The 24,308-nt window shown below is 40.1% G+C and overlaps 1 protein-coding gene across 2 annotated transcripts in view; it reads right to left on the bottom strand.

Moving 5' to 3' along the window:
• The window catches only part of DCLK2 (doublecortin like kinase 2), a 262,197-nt gene that overhangs the window by 106,533 nt on the left and 131,356 nt on the right, over nt 1–24,308 (bottom strand). For both annotated transcript variants that reach the window (XM_053703730.1, XM_053703729.1), the window contains exons 3-4: nt 22,946–23,048; nt 17,826–17,921 (exon numbers count right to left, since the gene is read on the bottom strand). In XM_053703730.1, coding sequence (XP_053559705.1) covers nt 17,826–17,921; nt 22,946–23,048 — 199 coding nt within the window. The remainder of the gene's footprint in view (nt 1–17,825; nt 17,922–22,945; nt 23,049–24,308) is intronic.

The following is a 24,308-nucleotide window of genomic DNA, read 5'->3' as shown; positions in this document are numbered from 1 at the left end:
TTAAACAACTTTCTAATTTCCTTCTATTATAACATTTTTATGGTTCTCTGTGTATCTTTTGTTGAAAAGGTTGGATAAAGGATATAAGTGCGCAAAATTAATGCTTAAGTAAACAATTAAAAGAGGGGATTTATATATAAACTCAGAATTCTGAACGTGTAACAATGTGCAAAAAATTTAAACTTAAATATATTCTGCTGCAGAGAAATTATTGGTCCTCACACCTAAGGGTTAAATTTAATTCCCATATAGTTAGAATCTAAAAATTAGATTAAAAATTAAATTGATGGTGAATACAGACATGAAATAAAACACTTATGAATAAAATTTGTAAATTGTATTTTATAATTCTTAAAAACACATAGAATACATGGCACCTTCCCCCCCTTTTTTCTCTAATTTTCTCTAATTTTCTTTGATTTTGATCGTATTTGTTTGACAAGCTTATACGGAAAGAGTTAAATGAGGTTTGAACTAAGTTGTTCTAATGTTATCTTTTTTCTGATTGTTTTCTTGATGCTGTGCCTGGGGTTTGCTCGTGAGGCTCTGGTAATTATACAAACACATCTGTTAACAGCTGAAGTGTCGCTTGACTCAATTTGATGACTACACAAGGTAAAGCTCAATTATTGCATATTTTCACCCAAAATGTTAAGGGATTCAACATTCCTAATAAAAGAAATATGGCTCTGCTAGATTTACACAAAAGGGGAGGTAAGATTCTTTTCTTGCAGGAAACCCATTTTAAACAAAATAGCACGCCGAGATACTTCTCTGCTCAGTTTCCCCAACATTACCATAGTGTACACCAACATAAAAAAATAAATGGGGTTAGTATTCTTATTCATAGTTCCATCCCATTTAAGGTGCTCCATACTGACAGAGACACTGAGGGTAGATTTTTATGTATAGTTGGATTGCTTTATGGCAAGCCAATAACCCTAGTTAATTTATATGTCCCTAACCTACGTCAAGACGTCTTTATTAAACAAATTATGCAGAAAATTATGACTATCTCTAAAGGCCCATTGATAATGGGAGGAGATTTGAACATCCCACTGCATCCAGCGGTAGATAGCTCAAGTGATAATAGTTCTATACCACAAAAGGTTTCCAGATCTATCTGGCAATCTCTTAAGTCACTAATGTTACACGATACATGGCGTTATCTACATCCAAATAAAAGGGATTACACATTCTTTTCATTTCCACATAAGAGCTACTCCCGCCTAGATTACATCTTCACTGATCATTTGGCCCTCTCATACATAAAACACTGTGAAATAAAACATACTACATGGTTAGATCATTCTTTAGTAGAATGCTCCTTACAGTGGCCGTCTGCTCCCTTGCGCCCCTTTGGCTGGAGACTGGACGACTCATTGTTGCTGGATCCACAAACAGTAGAAAACCTCACTAAGCAGATGAATACCTATTTTTCAATTAACACCACCCCAGATACTAAATTAAATATCATATGGGAAGCGCATAAGGCGTATATGAGAGGGGAACTTATTAAAATCAAAGCAGGCAAGAATAGGGCAAACAGAGAAATATACCTATCATTAGCAAGTGAGATTGCAGAATTAGATTATTTAGCGAAACTTAATCCCAGAGACGAGGGAGTAATACAGTCACTCAGTCAGAAAAGAGAGTTATTGAATGAGCATCTACAACTTGAAACTCAGAGGAAGATGTTATTCCTACAACAAAGGTTTTATGGGGAGAGCAATAGGACAGGTAAATATTTAGCCAGAGCCCTTAAAAAACAACAACATAAGTCTTATATATACTCCCTGTTGGCAAAGTCGGGATCTCACATAGAGGATACTTTATCTATAGCTAGGAATTTTCAGGAGTACTACCATAAACTCTATAAAATTCATACAGATAGACCTTCATTGTCCCATAGCGAGAAATGCACGCGATATCTGAAAGATATAGTCCTCCCAAAATTATCAGAAGAGGACACACAATCATTAGAATTACCCATTAGTGCAGAGGAGATTCAAAAGGCAATCATGGATTTGAAGCCTAATAAGGCCCCGGGGCCAGATGGCTTTACTGATCGATATTATAAAACTTTTAGGTCCCAATTGAGTCCACATTTGGAGCGTTTGTTCAATTCTATCTCTGACCAAGATGGTTTTCCAGATACTATGCTCCAAGCCCATATAACAGTTATTCCTAAGCCTGGGAAGCCGTCCACAACACCAGCTAATTTTAGACCTATTTCATTATTGAATGTGGATTTAAAAATATATGCCAAGATATTGGCGACTAGAATGAACGATTTATTACCTAAATTATTGGACGAAGACCAGGTAGGATTCGTAAAAGGTAGAGAAGCTAGGGATAATGTTGGTAAGGTAGTTACCTTGATAGACCATATTAAAACTACTAAAACCCCAACTGTCCTCCTCTCCACAGATGCAGAGAAGGCGTTCGACAGGCTGGACTGGACCTTTTTACACTCCACTCTAATTAAATTTGGCTTCCCCTCTAAATTTATTTCCCAAATTCTAGCCCTGTATTCTGACCCATCAGCACAGGTAAGGGTCAATGGTCAGCTGTCGGACGCCTTCGAAATCCGTAATGGGACAAGACAGGGGTGTCCATTGTCCCCCCTGCTTTTTGTACTATCACTGGAACCCCTAGCGAGTCGTATTCGTAATAATCCAGATATTGTAGGCATAGAAATCAATAATACATCTTATAAACTAGCTATGTTTGCGGACGATGTGCTAATGTCCTTGTCCAACCCGAAGGCTTCTTTAAAAGAAGCTCAAGTGGAACTATTAAAATATAGGGAAGTATCCAATTTTTTAATTAATTCATCGAAATCTGAAGTGTACCCAATTAATATTTCAGAGGATTTGCTGAGAGACATAGAACTAACTAGCCCATTTAAAATTAACCCTGCATCATTAAAATATCTGGGCATTTATTTAACTTCAGATGAAAGTCAACTGCGTAAATTAAATTATGGGAGACTCATAACGGAGTTTCAATCTCTGACCTCTAGATGGTTACCAAAGCAAAATATATCGTGGTTGGGAAGAATCTCGGCAGCTAAAATTATTTTATTACCAAAAGCTTTATATCTTCTTCAGGCACTGCCTATAGGGAATGTAACTAAAGACATACATACCTTACAGAAAATATTAAACTCGTATATCTGGCAGAGAAGACCACCTAGACTTCCACAGAGCACCATCTACACCCCCAGAGAGGGAGGCGGCCTAGGAGTCCCTAATTTACACTGGTATAAAGTAGCTATTTCCTTGAGTAGAGTAGTGGACTGGTGTAGACATAATAAGTTCTGCCACAAAAAACTGGTCCAGTTAGAGAGTCAAGTATTAAATATACCACATATGAGTGGAATATGCTGGGCGCCATCAATCTCAGCAACTTTGCTGAATATAAGCAAACCTTATAACATTTGTAATGAGACCTGGTCTACTTGGCTATACTATAGAAATAGATTCGTTAAGATATCCACACCTTACGCACCATTGACTACATTGATATATAATAAAGAATTAGAAGAAAGTAGACCTGGGGGTAGATGGACTCATAGTGAAACGAGCAATTTGGAGAATTTAATTCCGATATATAGTCTAGTAAAAGATGGAAAATTACTCAGCAGACAGGTTCTACTGGAGCAAGGTTATAATTATTTCCAGTCGTGGTATACTTATCACCAGATTAGATATTACATATCAACACATAAAAATAGAACAGACTTTTTGCGAGCACCAACTGCATTTGAGTCACTATGTTTAGGTACGTCACCAGTATTGACAGGAATTATTTCCACCATTTACAAACATATCAGAGACATACACATCCCGACCAGACCCATTTACACACAGAGATGGGAAAAAGAGATGAATACGCAAATTTCCACCCAGCAATGGAAACGTTGGTTTTCCTTCACGGCTAAATCCTCACACTCATCTCACTGTCTAGAAACTAACCTGAAGGTCTTGCTGAGGTGGTATCTAACACCCAACAGACTGAAACATATGTTTAGGTCTGCTAGTAATAAGTGTTGGAGGGGTTGTGAGATAGAGGGCAATATGTGTCATATCTGGTGGGACTGTGTACACATACGTCAGTTCTGGAGAGCTATCTATAAAGAAATGGAGAAGGCTACGGGCCTTAGAATAGAGTTCTCTCCAAATCTGGCAATTTTTAATGATCTCTCCAACGTCCCTTGTAAATTACGACGTATTCTAATTCAGATTATGATTAATGCAGCCAAAAGATTGATTCCAAGACTATGGAAATCCCCGCAAATCCCTTCTCTTGATAATTGGAAAAAACAAGTGGAATTCATAATTAAAATGGAACGGTTCTTTTATTTCTCTCATAATAGATTAAATATATATTACGATGTTGTTTTCTTATGGGAACAATACAAATTTGTTGAAATACCTTAACAGACAGCAGACAGTGACTGTTTTAGACAAGGGCTTTAAAAAACACAGCTCCCCTTTAGATCTCATTCTAGTGTCCTGTGATCATTGGGTGAATAATAACTAGCGGTATGTTGTACAAGCTATTAATTTAAATAGAGAAAAATCATAAGACATGGGCCTCCGAGCTACCCCGGGCATAGTTGAAACATATATTAGAAAGTATTGTAATTGTTGATCATACGAGTTAATGGTCTATGTTATTTGTTGATTTTTTGTAATTGCTTCCTTTTTTCCTTTTTATTTAAATATTCTTGTCATGATAGAGACCTAACACAATTGCTAATTAGTTTTGATAAGTACATGGAAATTATACATAAATATACTCAAACTTTGGTTTCGAGGGCATATAACAAGGACGCTGATGCAAAACTGAACTATTTCTAAACTATATGCCCGAATTAAGAGAAAATGTTTGTATGTTTTGTTCAAGTCGTTTTGACATACCCGAATCAGCTACAGAGACTTTTGAAAGATGGACTTTTAGATATAAAAGAGATATTCTTCATGTATCTGTCTATAACCGATGAGATGTTGGGTTCTTTATGTATGTGCAACTTTTCAAATAAAAACTTTTAAAAATTAAAAAAAAAAAAAAACACATAGAATAAACAATTTAAAAATAGATCCTATACACAACGGGACCCCTGTGTTTGAGGAGAGTCGGGCGCGGCGCTGATCTTTCGGTACCAATGTGTAAGTACCGATATCTGTTTGTTGGTTAAATCATACACACCAATTTTAAGCGGACGCTTCTGTCTCCCACTTAGACGCTATTACGAACAAGCTGGGAGGAATCAGAAGACCATTTTCGCCCATCATCGTATATATTTTGCTTTTGTGGAAAGCTTGGGAAGAACATCAATTGGGACTTACCTTCTGGGATCAACCAAAAAGTTTCCATTTGAGTCCTAGAGCTTTATACTTTACTTGTGATTTTATTTGTTATTAATTTATACTTTGTTTATTAGTTGGGGCCGGTCACTACCAATTGTATCAAATAAATATTAGATTTATTATCATAGTTATATTTTCAGAAAGAGTATTTTTAAATTGTTTATTCTATGTGTTTTTAAGAATTATAAAATACAATATACAAATTTTATTCATAAGTGTTTTATTTCATGTCTGTATTCACCATCAATTTAATTTTTAATCTAATTTTTAGATTCTAACTATATGGGAATTAAATTTAACCCTTAGGTGTGAGGACCAATAATTTCTCTGCAGCAGAATATATTTAAGTTTAAATTTTTTGCACATTGTTACACGTTCAGAATTCTGAGTTTATATATAAATCCCCTCTTTTAATTGTTTACTTAAGCATTAATTTTGCGCACTTATATCCTTTATCCAACCTTTGCTTTTGTCTTTTTGGAAGTTATATTGGGAATCTTCCTTATATATAGGTTTTTGTATTGAGGTCATTTTGCGCTGGTCTCTAATTGTTTTTTCTCATCTTTTGTTGAAAAGCAGGGATGATACTAAGGAGTGTGCACGTGTGTGGAGCACTATATGGCAGCAATTTTACAAGAGTGTTATCCATTTGAAGGAGCACTATATGGCAGCACTATTTCCTGCCATGTAGTGTTACAGACACCTACCTAAGTAACTTTTCAACAAAGAATAATATGGGAATTAAGCTAATTTGATAATAGAAGTAAATCAGAAACTTTTTTAAATTGTATTCTCTGTCTGAATTACAAAATAAATTGTTTGATTTCATGTCCCTTTAACCCCTTTGATGTGCATGACGAGGCATTCTCGTCATGCACATTGCTAACTGTAGGCGCATGACGAGCCCTTCTGTTTTTGGTGATTCCCCGCACTAAAGGCCAGGGATCATTGGTGGCCTAGTGGGCAGCACTCCCAGGCTTCATGTGAGTACCAGCTGATGTCACCATGTACACATGTGGTGACGTTACAAAGGGCTAAAGGCAGGATTCACCGGTAGCTGCACAATGGGGTCTTTCTTATCTACATTATAACGTCCAAAGCTCAAATGTGCCCCTATTTCACATGTGGCTACTCTTGATGGAAATTTAGTAAGGTGATCACAGTTACAGCAGTGGTCACTGGGCAATTTTCAATATTATTTACTTAAATCTACACAAAAATGATACATTTTTGTTTACAGTTTTGGCTGCAGCCTTCTCACAAGCCATTAATTATCTATACTATAATTGCGTTTGCAATGTCCAAAAATAAACTAACCGCCCGCACGAAGTATTAAGAAAAATAACCCAACTAACTAATAAACACCTAGATTACAAGTTGTGCACTTGTGTTTTAACACAGAAAAAATGGTAATTTCAGCGTTAAAACAGCACAGCAGCCGATACAAGTCTTGTCGGTATAGCTGTACTGCAAGCCTTTTAGCCTGTTACGCAACGTCAGTCCTGCACATGTAAAAATTATGTTTTTTCATGGGACTTCCATAGCGCAGCCATTACGAGTTTTGTGGTGAGGCTAAAAGCTTGCGTTACACCCTATACCGACAAGATACGTTTCACATTCTAAAAGCAGTGGTTATGCGTTTTACGCAACAAAACTGTTGCATAAAATTCATAACTAAAGTGTTACAAAGTGCACAAAACACCAATAAATTACATATTAACCCCTAAACTGAGGCCCTCCCGCATCGCAAACACTATATTAAAGTTATTAACCCCTAATCTGCTGCTCCCGACATCGCCGCCACTAATACAAATTATTAACCCCTAATCCGCCGCTCCCCAACATCGCTGACACTATACTAAAGTTATTAACCCCTAAACCACCGCCCTCCCACATTGCAAACACTATTTAAATATTATTAACCCCTAATCTGCCATCCGCCCACATCGCCCCCACTGTACTAAAGTTATTAAGCCCTACACTGCCGCCACTATAATAAACCTATTAACCCCTAAACCGTAAGCCCCCCACAATGAAATATACTAAATTAAACTATTAACCCCTAAACTGAAAGCCCCCACATCGCAATAAATTAATTTAAACTAGTAAACTCTAAACCTAACGCCCCACTAACTTAATATTAAAATTACAATTTCCCTATCTTAAATTAAAACTTAAAGCGTATCCATCCTGAAGACATCTGGCGCGGAGCATCCTCTTCATATGGTCACCGCCGTACACTGAATCTTCAATGCAAGGTGCGTGATTCAAAATGGCGTCCCTTGCATTCCTATTGGCTGATTTGATTTTGGAAATTCAAATCAGCCAATAGGATGAGAGCTACTGAAATTCTATTGGCTATTCAAATATTATTTTTTTTATTAATAGATCTTGTTTAGAGAAGGATCACTAACAGCCAGATTCTCCAAAGATCTCCATTCAGATGAGACGATCTAAAATGATCCTCCAGCACTACAAGTACCATCAAAAAAATTCCAGAAAGGTAAATTTGCTATGTCTCTCTAAAGGATGTTTCTGGATGAACAATCCAGGAAATGTGTTTTGTTGCATTTCCACTTTGTGCTTCACATTTTATATTACTTAAGATTTTGGTTCTTTTATTATTTTTGGTGTATTAATACATTTAGATTTTGTATACAGTAGGGAATTTAGGACTGTGAATTTAAAACTCTGATGTGCTTTGGATTTTTGCATGTGATTTTAACTAAAAATTATTCTATATATTTCTGTGCATCTTTTACATGCACATTATATTTTTTATATGTGAAGAACGCCTGGCAGATTCACATGCATCCCTGTGCATTCACAGGCATAAGAAGAGTGCATTCCTTGGGTGCATCTGAAGCTCTCTCACTATACTCGTTATATTCTCTAACGGCTAGATTTAGAGTTCTGCGGCCAAAGGTGTGAGTTAGCTACGCATGCTTTTTTTCCCCCGCACCTTTTAAATACCGCTGGTATTTAGAGTTCACAGAAGGGCTGCGTTAGGCTCCAAAAAAGGGAGCGTAGAGCATATTTACCGCCACTGCAACTCTCGATACCAGCGGTGCTTACGGACGCGGCCAGCTTCAAAAACGTGCTCGTGCACGATTCCCCCATAGGAAACAATGGGGCTGTTTGAGCTGATAAAAAACCTAACACCTGCAAAAAAGCAGCGTTAAGCTCCTAACGCAGCCCCATTGTTTCCTATGGGGAAACACTTCCTAAGTCTGCACCTAACACCCTAACATGTACCCCGAGTCCAAACACCCCTAACCTTACACTTATTAACCCCTAATCTGCCGACCCCGCTATCGCTGACCCCTGCATATTATTAACCCCTAATCTGCCGCTCCGTACACCGCCGCAACCTACATTATACCTATGTACCCCTAATCTGCTGCCCCTAACACCGCCGACCCCTATATTATATTTATTAACCCCTAATCTGCCGTCCCCGCTATCGCTGACCCCTGCATATTATTATTAACCCCTAATCTGCCGCTCCGTACACCGCCGCAACCTACGTTATCCCTATGTACCCCTAATCTGCTGCCCCTAACACCACCGACCCCTATATTATATTTATTAACCCCTAATCTGCAAACCGGACCTCACCGCTACTCTAATAAATGTATTAACCCCTAAAGCTAAGTCTAACCCTAACACTAACACCCCCCTAAGTTAAATATAATTTAAATCTAACGAAATAAATTAACTCTTATTAAATAAATTATTCGTATTTAAAGCTAAATACTTACCTGTAAAATAAACCCTAATATAGCTACAATATAAATTATAATTATATTGTAGCTATTTTAGGATTAATATTTATTTTACAGGCAACTTTGTAATTATTTTAACCAGGTACAATAGCTATTAAATAGTTAATAACTATTTAATAGTTACCTAGTTAAAATAATTACAAAATTACCTGTAAAATAAATCCTAAACTAAAATTACAATTAAACCTAACACTACACTATCAATAAATAAATTAAATAAACTACCTACAATTATCTACAATTAAACCTAACACTACACTATCAATAAATTAATTAAATACAATACCTACAAATGAATACAATGAAATAAACTAACTAAAGTACAAAAAATAAAAAAGAACTAAGTTACAAAAAATAAAAAAATATTTACAAACATTAGAAAAATATTACAACAATTTTAAACTAATTACACCTACTCTAAGCCCCCTAATAAAATAACAAAGACCCCCAAAATAAAAAAATACCCTACCCTATTCTAAAATTAATATAGAAAAGCTCTTTTACCTTACCAGCCCTGAAAAGGGCCCTTTGCGGGGCATGTCCCAAAGAATTCAGCTCTTTTGCCTATAAAAAAAACCATACAATACCCCCCCAACATTACAACCCACCACCCACATACCCCTAATCTAACCCAAACCCCCCTTAAATTACCTTGTCTTCACCACGCCGGGTTCACCGATTGATCGAGAAGAGCCTCCGATGTCTTGATCCAAGCCCAAGCGGGGGGCTGAAGATGTCCATGATCCGGCTGAAGTCTTCATCCAAGCGGGAGCTGAAGAGGTCCATGATCCGACTGAAGTCTTCTATCAAGCGGCATCTTCAATCTTCTTTCTTCCGGATCCATGTAGTTCATCCCGCCGACGCGGAACATCCATCTTCACCGACGACTTCCCGACGAATGACGGTTCCTGTTACAGAAGCATTAGTTATTTTGTTGTGAAGAGCTTATTTCCCAGCAGCAATGCCTGAACCAGCAAGCCAGCGCCTAAGAAGGGCTCCAAGAAAACCGTAACAAGTATCATTTCATAAAGAGTTAACTCTTTTTTTTCAGCTTTTAGAAACTATTGTCTAATCACCTCTGGAGCCAGACTGCTAATTGATAAGATGAACTTGTAAACTTGTTATCTTAAATACTGTAATCCTATTGTGGCCTGTCAAAGGACAGTGCTCTCTATCTAAATGTGTGATGGGGGATTTTGTGCTTCCCCCCCTCTCCCCCTGGGAGTGCCCTGTGTGCATGTAACCTTAATAAAAAGCAGGCTGGGCATCCCAGTCCTGAGTTCTTGTTTGACCCTTAATCGCAGCGTTGACTCGTTTTTGTGGGCAGAAGGGTATCCTAGCTGTACTGCAGCTAAGGGAGATTATTCTATATTTGCGAGACTCATATAGAATACTATGGAAAGCAGCTTCTCCCCTCTTTAGCAATAGGGATCCAGGCTACTAAGCGGTCCATCTCTCAGCGAGACTAAGGGTAACCGTAACATTTGGCGGCAGCGGCGGGATTTTCCTGGATTTCCTAGGAGAGGTACAGAACGGATGGAGAGCGCTTACGAAAAATTGAAGCGTACAACCCTAAAGGATTTACTTGAAAGCAGAGGGGGGTACGCCAGCAACCGGCCGAGGAGAGAGCTGATCGCAGAATTGACCGAACTGGATCAGAGCTTCACAATGGCGGAAACACCGACCACGATTAGTGACGAAAAAACCAGGATTGTTCGGGAAAGGCTCTCATTATACGGGCCGAACCCCTCCATGGAATTGGTACAGCAGTTGATGGCGGAGGCGGACGAGTATATACGAGAGACTCGAGCCCACGAACTCAACCTAGCGAACGCACACCGCAATGCTGAAGCCCCGCAGGTAATCATCCCTGTCGAAAATGCTGGGAGGCCCAAGATACCCTATGCGGCATTTCGACCCTTCCTAGAGAGCGAGACAGGGATTGATGAATATTTGGCGGACTTCGAAAGGCAATGTGCCCTGCACCAGATTCCCAACAGAGAGTGGCCCACGATATTGTCTGGGAAACTATCCGGGCGAGCCCTGGAAGCCTTTCGTACTCTGGGTGCTGAGGAAGTGACACAGTATGAGCTAGTTAAGGAGACACTGTTGCGACGGTACGCTGTAACTCCGGACACGTATCGCCGACAGTTTCGGGGCACGGAAAAGAAGCCTAACGATACCCATATGGAATGGGCGCACCGAATGCGGAGAGCGGCAAATCACTGGCTGAGCGGATGTAAAGCGGTGACTGGGGAGGAAATTTTACAATTGTTTCTCTTAGAACATTTTTATAATGGCATGGAACAGCAAGGGAAGGAATGGCTGCGAGACAGGCGGCCTTCTACCTTAGAAGAAGCAGCCAAATTGGCCGATGAACATTATGACTCCCGTCTTCACGAACCCATGAACTACCGAGCTCCAGCACGGGTCGAACCCAGAGAGGTTTACCGTGCACCCCCTCGTGCTGAATTCCGAGCCCCGGTGCCCACAGGGCCCGTCCGACACTCAGGACCACCCAATAACAGCTCTGAGCGTCCCAGACCGACTTGCCACCGATGCAAGCAACCAGGGCATTTCATGGCTAGCTGCCCCCTTAATACGCACCAGACACCCAGGAATTACAATTACCCCTCTGGGTCCTATCGTCCGGCCCGGGCCCTCTGTGTTAACCAAGAGGCCCCTATGGAGGGATATGTGGGGCCGCTTCACGAGGCAGACCCTGTATATGCTGCCTCAGATAACCGCCAGCACCATCGGCAGAGGGTATGGCTCGAGGGGCGATCTACCGAGGGATTGCGAGACACAGGGGCTACTATCACGCTGGTACAGAGTCATTTGGTGCCAGAGCACAAGCGATCCGGACAGACTGTGGCCGTTAGAGTGGCGGGGGGGGATGTGTACAAAATTCCAACAGCTAAAGTACATCTTGATTGGGGAGCGGGAAAGGGGGCTGTGAACGTGGGCCTAATGGATAATTTACCTGCCGAAGTACTACTGGGCAACGATTTGGGCCCCATGACTTCTGCCTATGCTCCAGTATGCAACAACGAGGCGGACCCAGTGACTACACGGGCCCAAGCCCGGACGGAGCGAGAGCTCTCACCAGTGCGGGAGACACAGGTAAGACCTACCCCGACCTTGCCTGACAGGTTAGGCCCCATACCCTGGGACACCCCAGATGCTTTCGAGGCAGAGTCTAAGACTGACCCGACCTTACAAAAGTACCGGGAACGAGCAGAGACCGGAGGGGGCGGGGCAGATAACGAAACATTCTTATGGGAAAAAGGGAAACTATACCGCTGGACAGAGAAAAGGGGAGAGCGTAGGCGACAGCTGGTAGTGCCCCACAAATACCGTCAAGAAATCCTCAAAATAGGCCACGACATCCCCTTAGCAGGCCACCTAGCCGTTACCCGTACCCTACACCGCATTACTCACACGTTCTTTTGGCCAGGGGTGCACGCTGACGTTAGAACTTACTGTAACACCTGCGATGTGTGTCAACGAGTAGGAAGGCGAGGCGATCACCCTAAAGCCCAGCTAGTAAATATGCCCATTGTAGAGGAACCCTTCAGCCGGGTTGCTATTGACCTAGTTGGACCACTGGCTACCCCTAGTCCCTCCGGTAAGCGATACATTCTTACCGTAGTGGACTACGCTACCAGGTACCCAGAGGCTGTCGCCCTATCCAACATACAAGCGGATACGGTAGCGAATGCACTAGTAGAGGTGTTCTCCCGGGTAGGATTTCCAAAAGAAATCCTATCCGACCGAGGCACCCAATTTACGGCTGAATTGACCCAACAACTCTGGCAGGTTTGCAAAATTAAGTCCCTCCTGAGCTCCCCATACCACCCCCAGACGAACGGGCTGTGTGAGAGGTTCAATGGGACCCTCAAGCAAATGCTCAAGACGTTCACTCAGGAATACCGAGACTGGGAACGCTTCCTGCCGCACCTCCTATTTGCTTATCGGGAGGTGCCCCAGGAAACGACAGGGTTCTCTCCCTTCGAGTTGCTCTATGGAAGAAAGGTACGGGGACCCCTAAACCTGATCCGGGAGCACTGGGAGGGAGAGATGGAGGCTGACGGTGTCCCCATTGTGCCATACGTGCTGGAACTCAGGGACCGAATGGAGCAATTAGCCAAATCCGTGCGGGCTAATCTCCAGTTGGCCCAGAGAAGACAGAAAGTATGGTACGATCGGGGGGCCCGAAAGAGAATCTTCACCATAGGACAAAAGGTGTTAGTACTTAAGCCGGTGAAGACAGACAAATTGCAGGCGTCCTGGCAGGGTCCCTACCAGATCGTAGAGAAAAGGGGAGACACCACTTATGTGATAGCTAGCTGCCACGACAACAATCTTAGAAAGACATTCCATGTAAACATGCTCAAGGAATATTTTGAGCGACCAGAGAACGTGACGGCCGTATGTTGTTCCCCTCAGGAAGACCCCGACAGTTTACCCATTCCAGACCTATTAGAAAAGAGCCTCCCCACAGGTATAGTGGCACAGGTTCAGATAGGGGACCGACTTAGCCCCACTGAAAGGGAGCAGCTCAACCAACTCCTCCAGTCCAAACACCTCACCTTCTCCCCGAAGCCAGGGTACACTACTTTAACCACCCACCAGGTAGATACTCCGGGACAAGCTCCCTTGCGCCAGGCTCCGTACCGAATCCCCGAAGCAGTTAGGACAGGAATGAAGAAGGAGATCGATGAGATGCTCCAGCTCAGGGTAATTGAGCCCTCCGATAGTCCCTGGGCCTCCCCAGTTGTCTTGGTGCCCAAGAAAGATGGGACCACCCGGTTCTGCGTAGACTATCGGAGGCTCAATGAAAATACCGTGACGGACGCTTACCCTATGCCCAGGGTAGACGAGCTACTCGATCGTATAGCCAGGGGAAATTACCTGACCACTATTGACCTCTGCAAAGGTTACTGGCAGATTCCCCTGGCCCCGGAGGCTATCCCCAAGTCGGCATTCGTCACCCCATTCGGCTTATATCAGTTTAGGGTAATGCCGTTTGGGATGAAGAATGCCCCAGCTACATTCCAGCGCTTGGTGGATAGGCTCCTGGATGGCTTCCAGAGTTTTGCTTGCGCCTACCTGGACGACATAGCGATCCACAGTGAGTCCTGGGAGGACCACTTAGCTCATGTGGGAATGGTTCTGGATCAGATCCGGGCTGCTGGCCTGACTCTGAAGCCAGAGAAATGCCACTTTGGGATGGCCGAGGTACAGTACCTGGGTCACCGGGTGGGGTGTGGAAAACAGCGACCAGAGCCGGCCAAAATAGAAGCTGTCGCCAATTGGCCCACCCCCATCACTAAGACTCAGGTCCTAGCCTTCCTGGGCACGGCAGGGTACTATAGACGGTTCGTACCAGACTACAGCACACTTGCCAAACCCCTGACTGACTTGACCAAGAAGAACTTACCTCGACAGGTCCTGTGGTCTCCCCACTGTGAAACGGCTTTCCAGGCTCTCAAAAATGCTCTAATTAACGCTCCTGTCCTGGCGGCCCCAGCCCTTAACAAACGTTTTATCGTCCATACAGATGCTTCCATGTTCGGGCTGGGAGCCGTCCTCAGCCAAGTAGGCGAAGATGGAGGGGAGCATCCAGTTGCCTACATCAGCCGGAAGCTCCTGCCCCGCGAAGTCAGCTATGCAGCGGTCGAAAAGGAGTGTTTGGCTTTGGTGTGGGCATTAAAGAAATTGACTCCCTATTTATATGGTCAGGAGTTCACTCTGGTCACCGACCATAACCCGTTGGTGTGGCTGAACCGGGTCTCTGGAGATAACGGCAGGCTATTACGTTGGAGCTTATCGTTGCAACCCTTCAATTTCACCATTACTTACAGACCTGGGAAACAGAATGGCAACGCCGACGGGTTGTCCAGACAAACCGACCTCAGCCCCGCATAACCAGCGGTCTGGACAGCCTTAGTCTGCCCCGAAAAGGGGTCAGACCGTGTCTGCCAGAGTGTTCCACAGAAAGGGAGCACTGTTACAGAAGCATTAGTTATTTTGTTGTGAAGAGCTTATTTCCCAGCAGCAATGCCTGAACCAGCAAGCCAGCGCCTAAGAAGGGCTCCAAGAAAACCGTAACAAGTATCATTTCATAAAGAGTTAACTCTTTTTTTTCAGCTTTTAGAAACTATTGTCTAATCACCTCTGGAGCCAGACTGCTAATTGATAAGATGAACTTGTAAACTTGTTATCTTAAATACTGTAATCCTATTGTGGCCTGTCAAAGGACAGTGCTCTCTATCTAAATGTGTGATGGGGGATTTTGTGCTTCCCCCCCTCTCCCCCTGGGAGTGCCCTGTGTGCATGTAACCTTAATAAAAAGCAGGCTGGGCATCCCAGTCCTGAGTTCTTGTTTGACCCTCAATCGCAGCGTTGACTCGTTTTTGTGGGCAGAAGGGTATCCTAGCTGTACTGCAGCTAAGGGAGATTATTCTATATTTGCGAGACTCATATAGAATACTATGGAAAGCAGCTTCTCCCCTCTTTAGCAATAGGGATCCAGGCTACTAAGCGGTCCATCTCTCAGCGAGACTAAGGGTAACCGTAACAGTTCCTTTAAGAGACGTCATCCAAGATGGCGTCCCTCGAATTCCGATTGGCTGATAGGATTCTATCAGCCAATCGGAATTAAGGTAGGAAAATTCTGATTGGCTGATGGAATCAGCCAATCAGATTCAAGTTCAATCCGATTGGCTGATCCGATCAGCCAATCAGATTGAGCGTGCATTCTATTGGCTGATCGGAACAGCCAATAGAATGCGATCTCAATCTGATTGGCTTGGATCAAGACATCGGAGGCTCTTCTGGATCGATCGGTGAACCCGGCGTGGTGAAGACAAGGTAGGGAGATCTTCAGGGGCTTAGTGTTAGGTATATTTAAGGGGGGTTTGGGTTAGATTAGGGGTATGTGGGTGGTGGGTTGTAATGTTGGGGGGGGTATTGTATGTTTTTTTTTACAGGCAAAAGAGCTGAATTCTTTGGGGCATGCCCCGCAAAGGGCCCTTTTCAGGGCTGGTAAGGTAAAAGAGCTTTTCTATTTTAATTTTAGAATAGGGTAGGGCATTTTTTATTTTGGGGGTCTTTGTTATTTTATTAGGGGGCTTAGAGTAGGTGTAATTAGTTTAAAATTGTTGTAATATTTTTCTAATGTTTGTAAATATGTTTTTATTTTTTGTAACTTAGTTCTTTTTTATTTTTTGTACTTTAGTTAGTTTATTTCATTGTATTTATTTGTAGGTATTGTATTTAATTTATTTATTGATAGTGTAGTGTTAAGTTTAATTGTAGATAATTGTAGGTAGTTTTTTAATTTATTTATTGATAGTGTAGTGTTAGGTTTAATTGTAACTTAGGTTAGGATTTATTTTACAGGTAATTTTTTAATTATTTTAACTAGGTAGCTATTAAATAGTAAATAACTATTTAATAGCTATTGTACCTGGTTAAAATAAATACAAAGTTGCCTGTAAAATAAATATTAATCCTAAAATAGCTACAATATAATTATAATTTATATTGTAGCTATATTAGGGTTTATTTTACAGGTAAGTATTTAGCTTTAAATAGGAATAATTTATTTAATAAGAGTTAATTTATTTCGTTAGATTTAAATTATATTTAACTTAGGGCGGTGAGGTCCGGTCGGCAGATTAGGGGTTAATAAGTGTAGGTAGGTGGCGGCGACATTGGGGGAGGCAGATTAGGGGTTAATAAATATAATATAGGGGTCGGCGGTATTAGGGGCAGCAGATTAGGGGTACATAGGGATAATGTAGGTGGCGGCGGTGTGCGGGGGACCTCGGTTTAGGGGTACATAGGTAGTTTATGGGTGTTAGTGTACTTTAGAGCACAGTAGTTAAGAGCTTTATAAACCGGCGTTAGCCCAGAAAGCTCTTAACTCCTGACTTTTTTCTGCGGATGGAGTTTTGTCGTTAGAGTTCTAACGCTCACTTCAGCCACGACTCTAAATACCGGCGTTAGAAAGATCCCATTGAAAAGATAGGATACGCAATTGACGTAAGGGGATCTGCGGTATGGAAAAGTCGTGGCTGGAAAGTGAGCGTTAGACCCTTTCCTGACTGACTCCAAATACCAGCGGGCGGCCAAAACCAGCGTTAGGAGCCTCTAACGCTGGTTTTGACGGCTAACGCCAAACTCTAAATCTAGCCGTAAGTATTTTACACTTGCAAGTCTCACTGATTTGTCTCACTAGCAGTAAGACGTGCTATCCTGTTAACTTAATTCTCCACTGTGAATTTCTGCACACTTTCTATGGCAGGCATCTCTCTTAGAGTTCTAGGTTCTGTCCATTTTCTGAAAGAATTCAATGAGTTATGCCCCTTTGAGGTTTGCAATATGATTTTTCTCCAAGCTGGACAATCTTAAAATTTTAGAGAATCTGTCCCTAAGTGTCTTATAAGAGTTCTGGCAGTTTTTGACTCTGGAAAAGAGCTTAAAGTGATTGAACTGGGTGCTACCATTTCAAACTAGAAACCACTCACCTCACAGTCAATCCGTACTGGCAAATAGAGTAACTTTTTGCTAACACTTTCAGGGTGCCAATCAATCAATCAATGTATCTTGCTTATACATAAAATGATTTGTAATAAGAAAATACATTTTTTACCTGTAGCAGGAGACTTGCTGCGACGTGATGGCCCAGGACTTTTTGAGCCCGGCTGCTTTTGTGCACGCGAATAAGAAGACTTCATAACATGGCAGTCTGCAATTAAAATCAAATATGTGTTCTATAATTCAAATTGTAAAAAAAGAAAAAAAATTAAAGAGATTATGTGGTTTACAAATAAAGTAGATACAACCAATAGCAAACCATAATTATTTGTGTGTACTCAAATTACATAGTAGGAAAGAAAAAACAGGTAGCCCTTATATAGTTGCTCAATATCTTCCAGTATTTTTTTGCTAGTATCGGTATAATAAAGTAAAGATGGGAACAATAGTAAATATTGAACATCATATGTAAAGTGATTTACCGATAGTTTGCAAATTGATAGTTTAAAGTATGTAATGAGTTTCTTGAACTAATATTGCTGAAATTAAATTGACTACAAATGAAGAAGAAGAGAGACATTAATAAACAGATTAGGAAAAAGAAAATAAAATAAAAGCGGGCTGACGTCTGGATCCCCTGATGAAGGAACTGAATGTAAAGACAGCCCTTACCCATCCCTCATCTATTCTGTTTATAAATATAAAATGTGCATCATACATGATCCAATAAAACCACATATTGTGAAAGGTTACCTAAGTGTCTTGCAAATAAGCTGCCTGTTCATATATATTGAAGAAATATCTAATTCTGTTGCTTATTTCATACCACATAGGAGCCCCCACTTTCCAGTGGCATGCAAATACATATTCTTGCAGCTGTGAAAGTTATCCTGATAAATTAATATTCTTGTTAAATGTTTTTATATACTCCTGTAGTAGAGCTTGTTGCATTGCTAAGGGGCTGATTTATCAAAAGCTTCGCAAGCCTTTTGACCCCATACAAATGCAGGTTCTCACAAAAGAGCCGGCACGCCGTATTTAACAAGCGGCGGTCATCAGATCGCTGCTTTCCTAACCTTTCCCCACCTCTAAAGTGGTGAATTTCAATCTCCCCGGTATAGTCCCACCGGGGAGATTAACAGCTCCTGCCCGCGCATGATTGGCTGTGCGCAGGCAGGAGGCGGGATTGCAGGCACCGCAAAATAGCACTCGTGTGCAATGCTGAATTCCACCAGCCCACGTATGTGCACCCCTGACCACCTCAGCTTGATAAATTGCCCCCTAAGTGTAAAGGTGCAATTAATAGGGAGCTAAGAAATGCGGAGAGCATGCCTCAGACACCTTTCAAATGAAGACAATCCCACCACATAGGTTTATATGTTCCTATATCTCCACATCCTCTATAGCTGTTCTTCATGGTATGTCAGATAATGGATGGCATCAGATACCATAGAAAAATTGTTTTATAACAGTTTTCTATCATGTCTGCACTTTACCTTTACTGGAGTTAAATAATAAGGTATCCACTTGTCTATACTATATTCAGTGTCTAAATCTGTTTCCCATCTAGTTAAAAGAACCTGACATGCATGTGGCTTTGATATAACTGACTATGCACAATTAGGAAGCTGGTTTATTCATATGCAGCTTGCATAGTTTGTGGCTGAGCATCTCAAGTTCCTGTATTTACAAGTGTCACTTTGTTATATGCACATATAACTATGTAATAAGTGTGTTCTAGTGCTACTTTGGTCTATGGGGCATATGTATCAAGCTCCGTATGGAGCTTGATGCCCCGTGTTTCTGGCGAGCCTCCTGCTCCATAACCTGTCCGCCTGCTCTGAGCAGGCGGACAGACATCGCCAGAAATCTGATATGAAGTGCCAAGGGTTCTATGCAGATGGCAAATAAAAGGGGTGAGAGAGGACAACCTTGCCTAGTCCCATTCAGGACTGGGAAGTGAGATGATTAATGTCCCATTCCCCTTACCCAAGCTGAAGGGCTTGTATATATGCTTTTAATTAAGATCATAAAAATGCCTGTAAAGCCCAACCCCTCCAGCACTGCTACCATGTAATCCCAATCCACCCTGTCAAACACCTTCTCTGCATCCAGGGAATGCAGCAGAGAAGGCGTTCTGGTGGTATCTAAATAATCCATCAGAGAGACCATACGCCTTATGTAGTCAGGGGCTTCCCTATTCTTAATACAACTGACTTGGTCAAGGTGGATTAGTTTGGGCAGAATATTTTTTAAACAGTTAGATAAAATTTTGGTGAAGATTTTTATATCTTGATTGATTAAGGAGATGGGTCGATATGTTTTACATATTGTTTTATCTTTGCCTGGTTTGGGTATTACAATAATTTTAGCATAAAGGAGCCCTGAAGATAAGCTACTACCTTGAAGTATATGACTGCAAAATTTTAGCAAATGGGGGGTCAGAGTCATTTTAAAGAGTTGGTAGTATTCTCCCGGGAATCTGTCCGGACCTGCCTCCTTTCCCTGCTTCAATGCTTTGATAACCGAAAGAACCTCTAACGCTGTGATTTCTGCATTTAAGTTGTCCAGATATTCCTCCGACACCTTTGGTAAAATGGTGTCTTTTAAAAACTGATTTAGAAGAGAGGTTGTATGTGCGGATTTAGAAACTGTTGTCCCATCATATAATGAGCTATAATATTGAGCAAAGACATCCACAATCTCTAGTGGGTGTTAGGGTATCTCTTTATTAAGTTTACGCAAAGCTGGACTAGAGATAGTTTTAATGTTATCCCTAAGTTTAGATGCTAATAATTTACCTGGTTTATTTGCAAAAATAAAGAATTTCACTTCGAGCTTCTGACTGGCTTGTAGTGAGTTATCATTGAGGATAACATCTAAGGATTGGCGTTTAGTTGTCAATAGTTGAAGTACCGAAGGGGACCCAGACAATCGGTTTTGTTTTTTTAAGTGATCTATTTTGTGTTGTAGCTTTAGGATTGAGGTTTTCTTTTTTATTATTTAATTGGGATTTCAATTTGATTAAAAGCTCTCTCAAATATGGCTTGTGGGCTGCCCATGTGTTAATAGGGTTAGTTGTAGAATCCGTGTTGATTTGCCAAAATTAATTTGTTTAAAGTTAACGTCCTTTTACATAGTGTCTTTTAAAAGTGATGGATCATATGTCCAAGTTCTAGGTGAGCTTGGGGGAGAAAGCCTTTGAGTTCTACCTGAATAATGGAGGGGTTTGACTATACACAAGGACAAATGGAGGAGGAGACCAGGTTTGCTACTAGGATCTGGCTTAAGAATATACATATGGTTATTTTATTCTCTCCCCTAAACATGGGAAAAATTATCATCAAATTAACACCCAAATCCTACCTACAGCACCAAAGATTAATACTTGTTGCCATTGCCAAGACTAAATACAAAGGCATATTTGGTTAGCCTAATTATGCTAAAGCTATTTGAAACCCAAACCCAATTAGTAACACATGTATTCTTTATAATAACTTGGTAATGTTACACAGTTTTAAAGATTGATCCTATAGGAAGCACATGTCCTGCTACCTGTGTAACTCTGGAATGTTTAGCTTCATTTAAGAAAACAATCCAGCAACCAATTATGTATAATATACAACTGAGGCAAGACCTCAGCAAAACTTACTACTTGGTGCCTTATGCTTTAACAGATGAATAGAAGTTAAAGTTGGGTTAAAGAGTTATAGACTTACTCAAAGGTTGGCAATATATGGTCTCGTCACCATCTTCCCCTGTGTTTTCTAAGTGAAATAATTCTTTAAATCTGAATTCTTTAAATTTTGACATGAATCTACTGCTGCATTCTAAGAAATGACAATTTAATTTGAAAGCTGCACATCTGTATGATATTAACTTCTCAAAAGGGTTGGATCTATTGTTGCAATAACAGGGCAAGTGTGCTTTTATTACACAGTTGTATCATCTTTCCTACTTTCTCCATGGCCTTTGAAATATTAAAAATAAATAAAAAAATAATATACATACTGTAAAATATATTGATATATTTTTATGGATTATTTAGAATATTTTACAGTATGTATAATATTTTTTAATAATGCGAGCCTTAGTCCTAATTTGTGAACTCCTATGCATGTTATGCATATTTTACATTTGTATGTTCTTTACTTAGAAAACAATATACTTATTATTAAATATATATGTTTATGTAAAATAGATATCTATAGGAATTGATATATAGGTTTATATAGATATATATAGAAATGTGTATTTACAATTAAAAGGACATTGTCCTCTAAGTGAAGAACATTAGTATGTAAAGTATTAGTAACTCCTGTTGGGTTATCGTACGAGTATAGGTGTTACATGCAAAAAGCCTCCATCTAGCGAAGTTTCCACTCAAGTGGGAGCGGTAAATTGCTCTCCACTCGTAATCTACACCAAAGTCATGTTACCACATGTTGCACATATGCATGGTCACATTCTTTAATAAAATATTAATTATACATTAAAGGGACAGTCTAGGCCAAAATAAACTTTCATGATTCAGATAGAGCATGTAATTTTAAACAATTTTCCAATTTACTTTTATCACCAATTTTCTTTGTTCTCTTGGTATTCTTAGTTGAAAGCTTAAGCTGGGAGGTTCATATGCTAATTTCTTAGACCTTGAAGCCCACCTCTTTCAGATTGCATTTTAACAGTTTTTCACCACTAAAGGGTGTTAGTTCACGTATTTCATATAGATAGCACTGTGCTCGTGCACGAGAAGTTATCTGGGAGCAGGCACTGATTGGCTAGACTGCAAGTCTGTCAAAAGAACTGAAAAAAGGGGCAGCTTGCAGAGGCTTAGATACAAGATAATCACAGAGGTTAAAAGTATATTATTATAAATGTGTTAGTTATGCCAAACTGGGAAATGGGTAATAAAGGGATTATCTATCTTTTAAAACAATAAAAATTCTGGTGTAGACTGTCCCTTTAACCATTATATATTCAATTGTTTTACATTTATTATATATTAACATTTTAAATCTCAACTTTTTAGAACAAAAAGGGAATTCTTCCACCACTGTTATGCTCTGAGGAAGTTACTGGCAATCTTAGCATTAATGTCCAACAATGATAAAATGCCTAGCAGTTGGAGAAGGAATATAATATTTATCCATAAACACTCTCTCCGTAATAATAATTTTAAATTCTAATGCACCTTTAATAAGACATAATCTTTATATTATGATTAATAATTACCACTGTGATCCAGAACAAAATCATCCTGTGCATAACGATATTTCTCAGGTCCACAAGCTATGAAGACATCATCATCACCAAAAAAATCTTGAAGACATGTAACCTGTAAAATAAAAATAAACAGTGATTAAAACAAGGATACTATATAGCAGCAAAACATTGTAGATGATATTAGTATAGTTAATACAATTACTACTTTTTACTATTACTACTGTTTACATGTTTATACAGGTGGCCCTCAGTTTACGCCGGTTCAATTTGCGCTGTTTCAGAATAACAACCTTTTTTTTCAGTCATGTGACTGCTATTGAAAAGCTTTGGAAAGCAAAGTGCACTAACTAAAATAGCCAGTAGGTGGAGCTGTCTGCTTGTTTTGCAGAAAAGTTATGCAACTTAACAGCCTGAAATTGATCTGTGTACACAGAGCAGACATTAGCTATGGAGCAACAAGTTTTAGCAGCCACTTCCCTATTATCGTCCTGTCCAGCTGCTTGAGGTGAGGGTGCCTAACTGCTTAATCACTGCAGATTGAAATGCATAGAATAGGTGCATAAACAATATTATCTAACATGCTAACAATGTAGAGAACTGATAACAAAAATGCAAGTAAAACAAAGTTTTTGTTTATTAAAATTAGTTTGATGATGATACAATCTATATTATTAGGTTTATAATGCTGTTTAGCATTTAAAGTCTTCATTTCAAAGCTTTAAAAATAATGTATTAGGTGTTACTTATGACAATTTTGAGATGGGCCTGGAACCTAACCCCCTCACTTCCCATTCACTTACATTATAAACTGGTTTTCAATTTACAACGGTTTCAATTTACAACCATTCCTCCAGGAACTTAACCTCAGCGTAAACTAAGGGCTACCTGTAATAGCTTTATCATACATAACTTGGATCTTTTCAATACAAACGGGTGTGCATTGAACTGCAATGATAAGGCTGAAAGAAGGTTTGAGAAATAGAACATAAAAATATAGATCTGTTTAAAGCACATATACTTGGCAGTCATTCTGAAATCTGGGTCAACTACTATTATAAAATATTTTTCTAAGATTAAAATCCTTACATCTATAAAGTTTACTTAAATAAAGGTGATAATCACTTTTGAAATTATTTTGGTTCTAATTAGTTAATATTTAAATTGATTATCTTTTGCTTATATAGGGCTAGATTACAAGTGATGCGCTAACGTTTGCACCCAAGCGATATTGCAAGCTGAAAGTAAATGCGATCGTGAGTTTGAAAAGCTTGAGTAATAGGGTGGGGAGTTAAACAAAACCCACAACATAAATACATTTAAAATTACAGTTATACTCATATAAACACTATCTGATAAAAATGATTCATATAAA

The sequence above is a fragment of the Bombina bombina genome, chromosome 2 (assembly GCF_027579735.1).
Source record: "Bombina bombina isolate aBomBom1 chromosome 2, aBomBom1.pri, whole genome shotgun sequence".
NCBI classification, from domain to species: domain Eukaryota; kingdom Metazoa; phylum Chordata; class Amphibia; order Anura; family Bombinatoridae; genus Bombina; species Bombina bombina.
The sequence above is the reverse complement of the archived record's forward strand: the minus strand, read 5'-3'. Positions and strand labels throughout refer to the sequence as shown.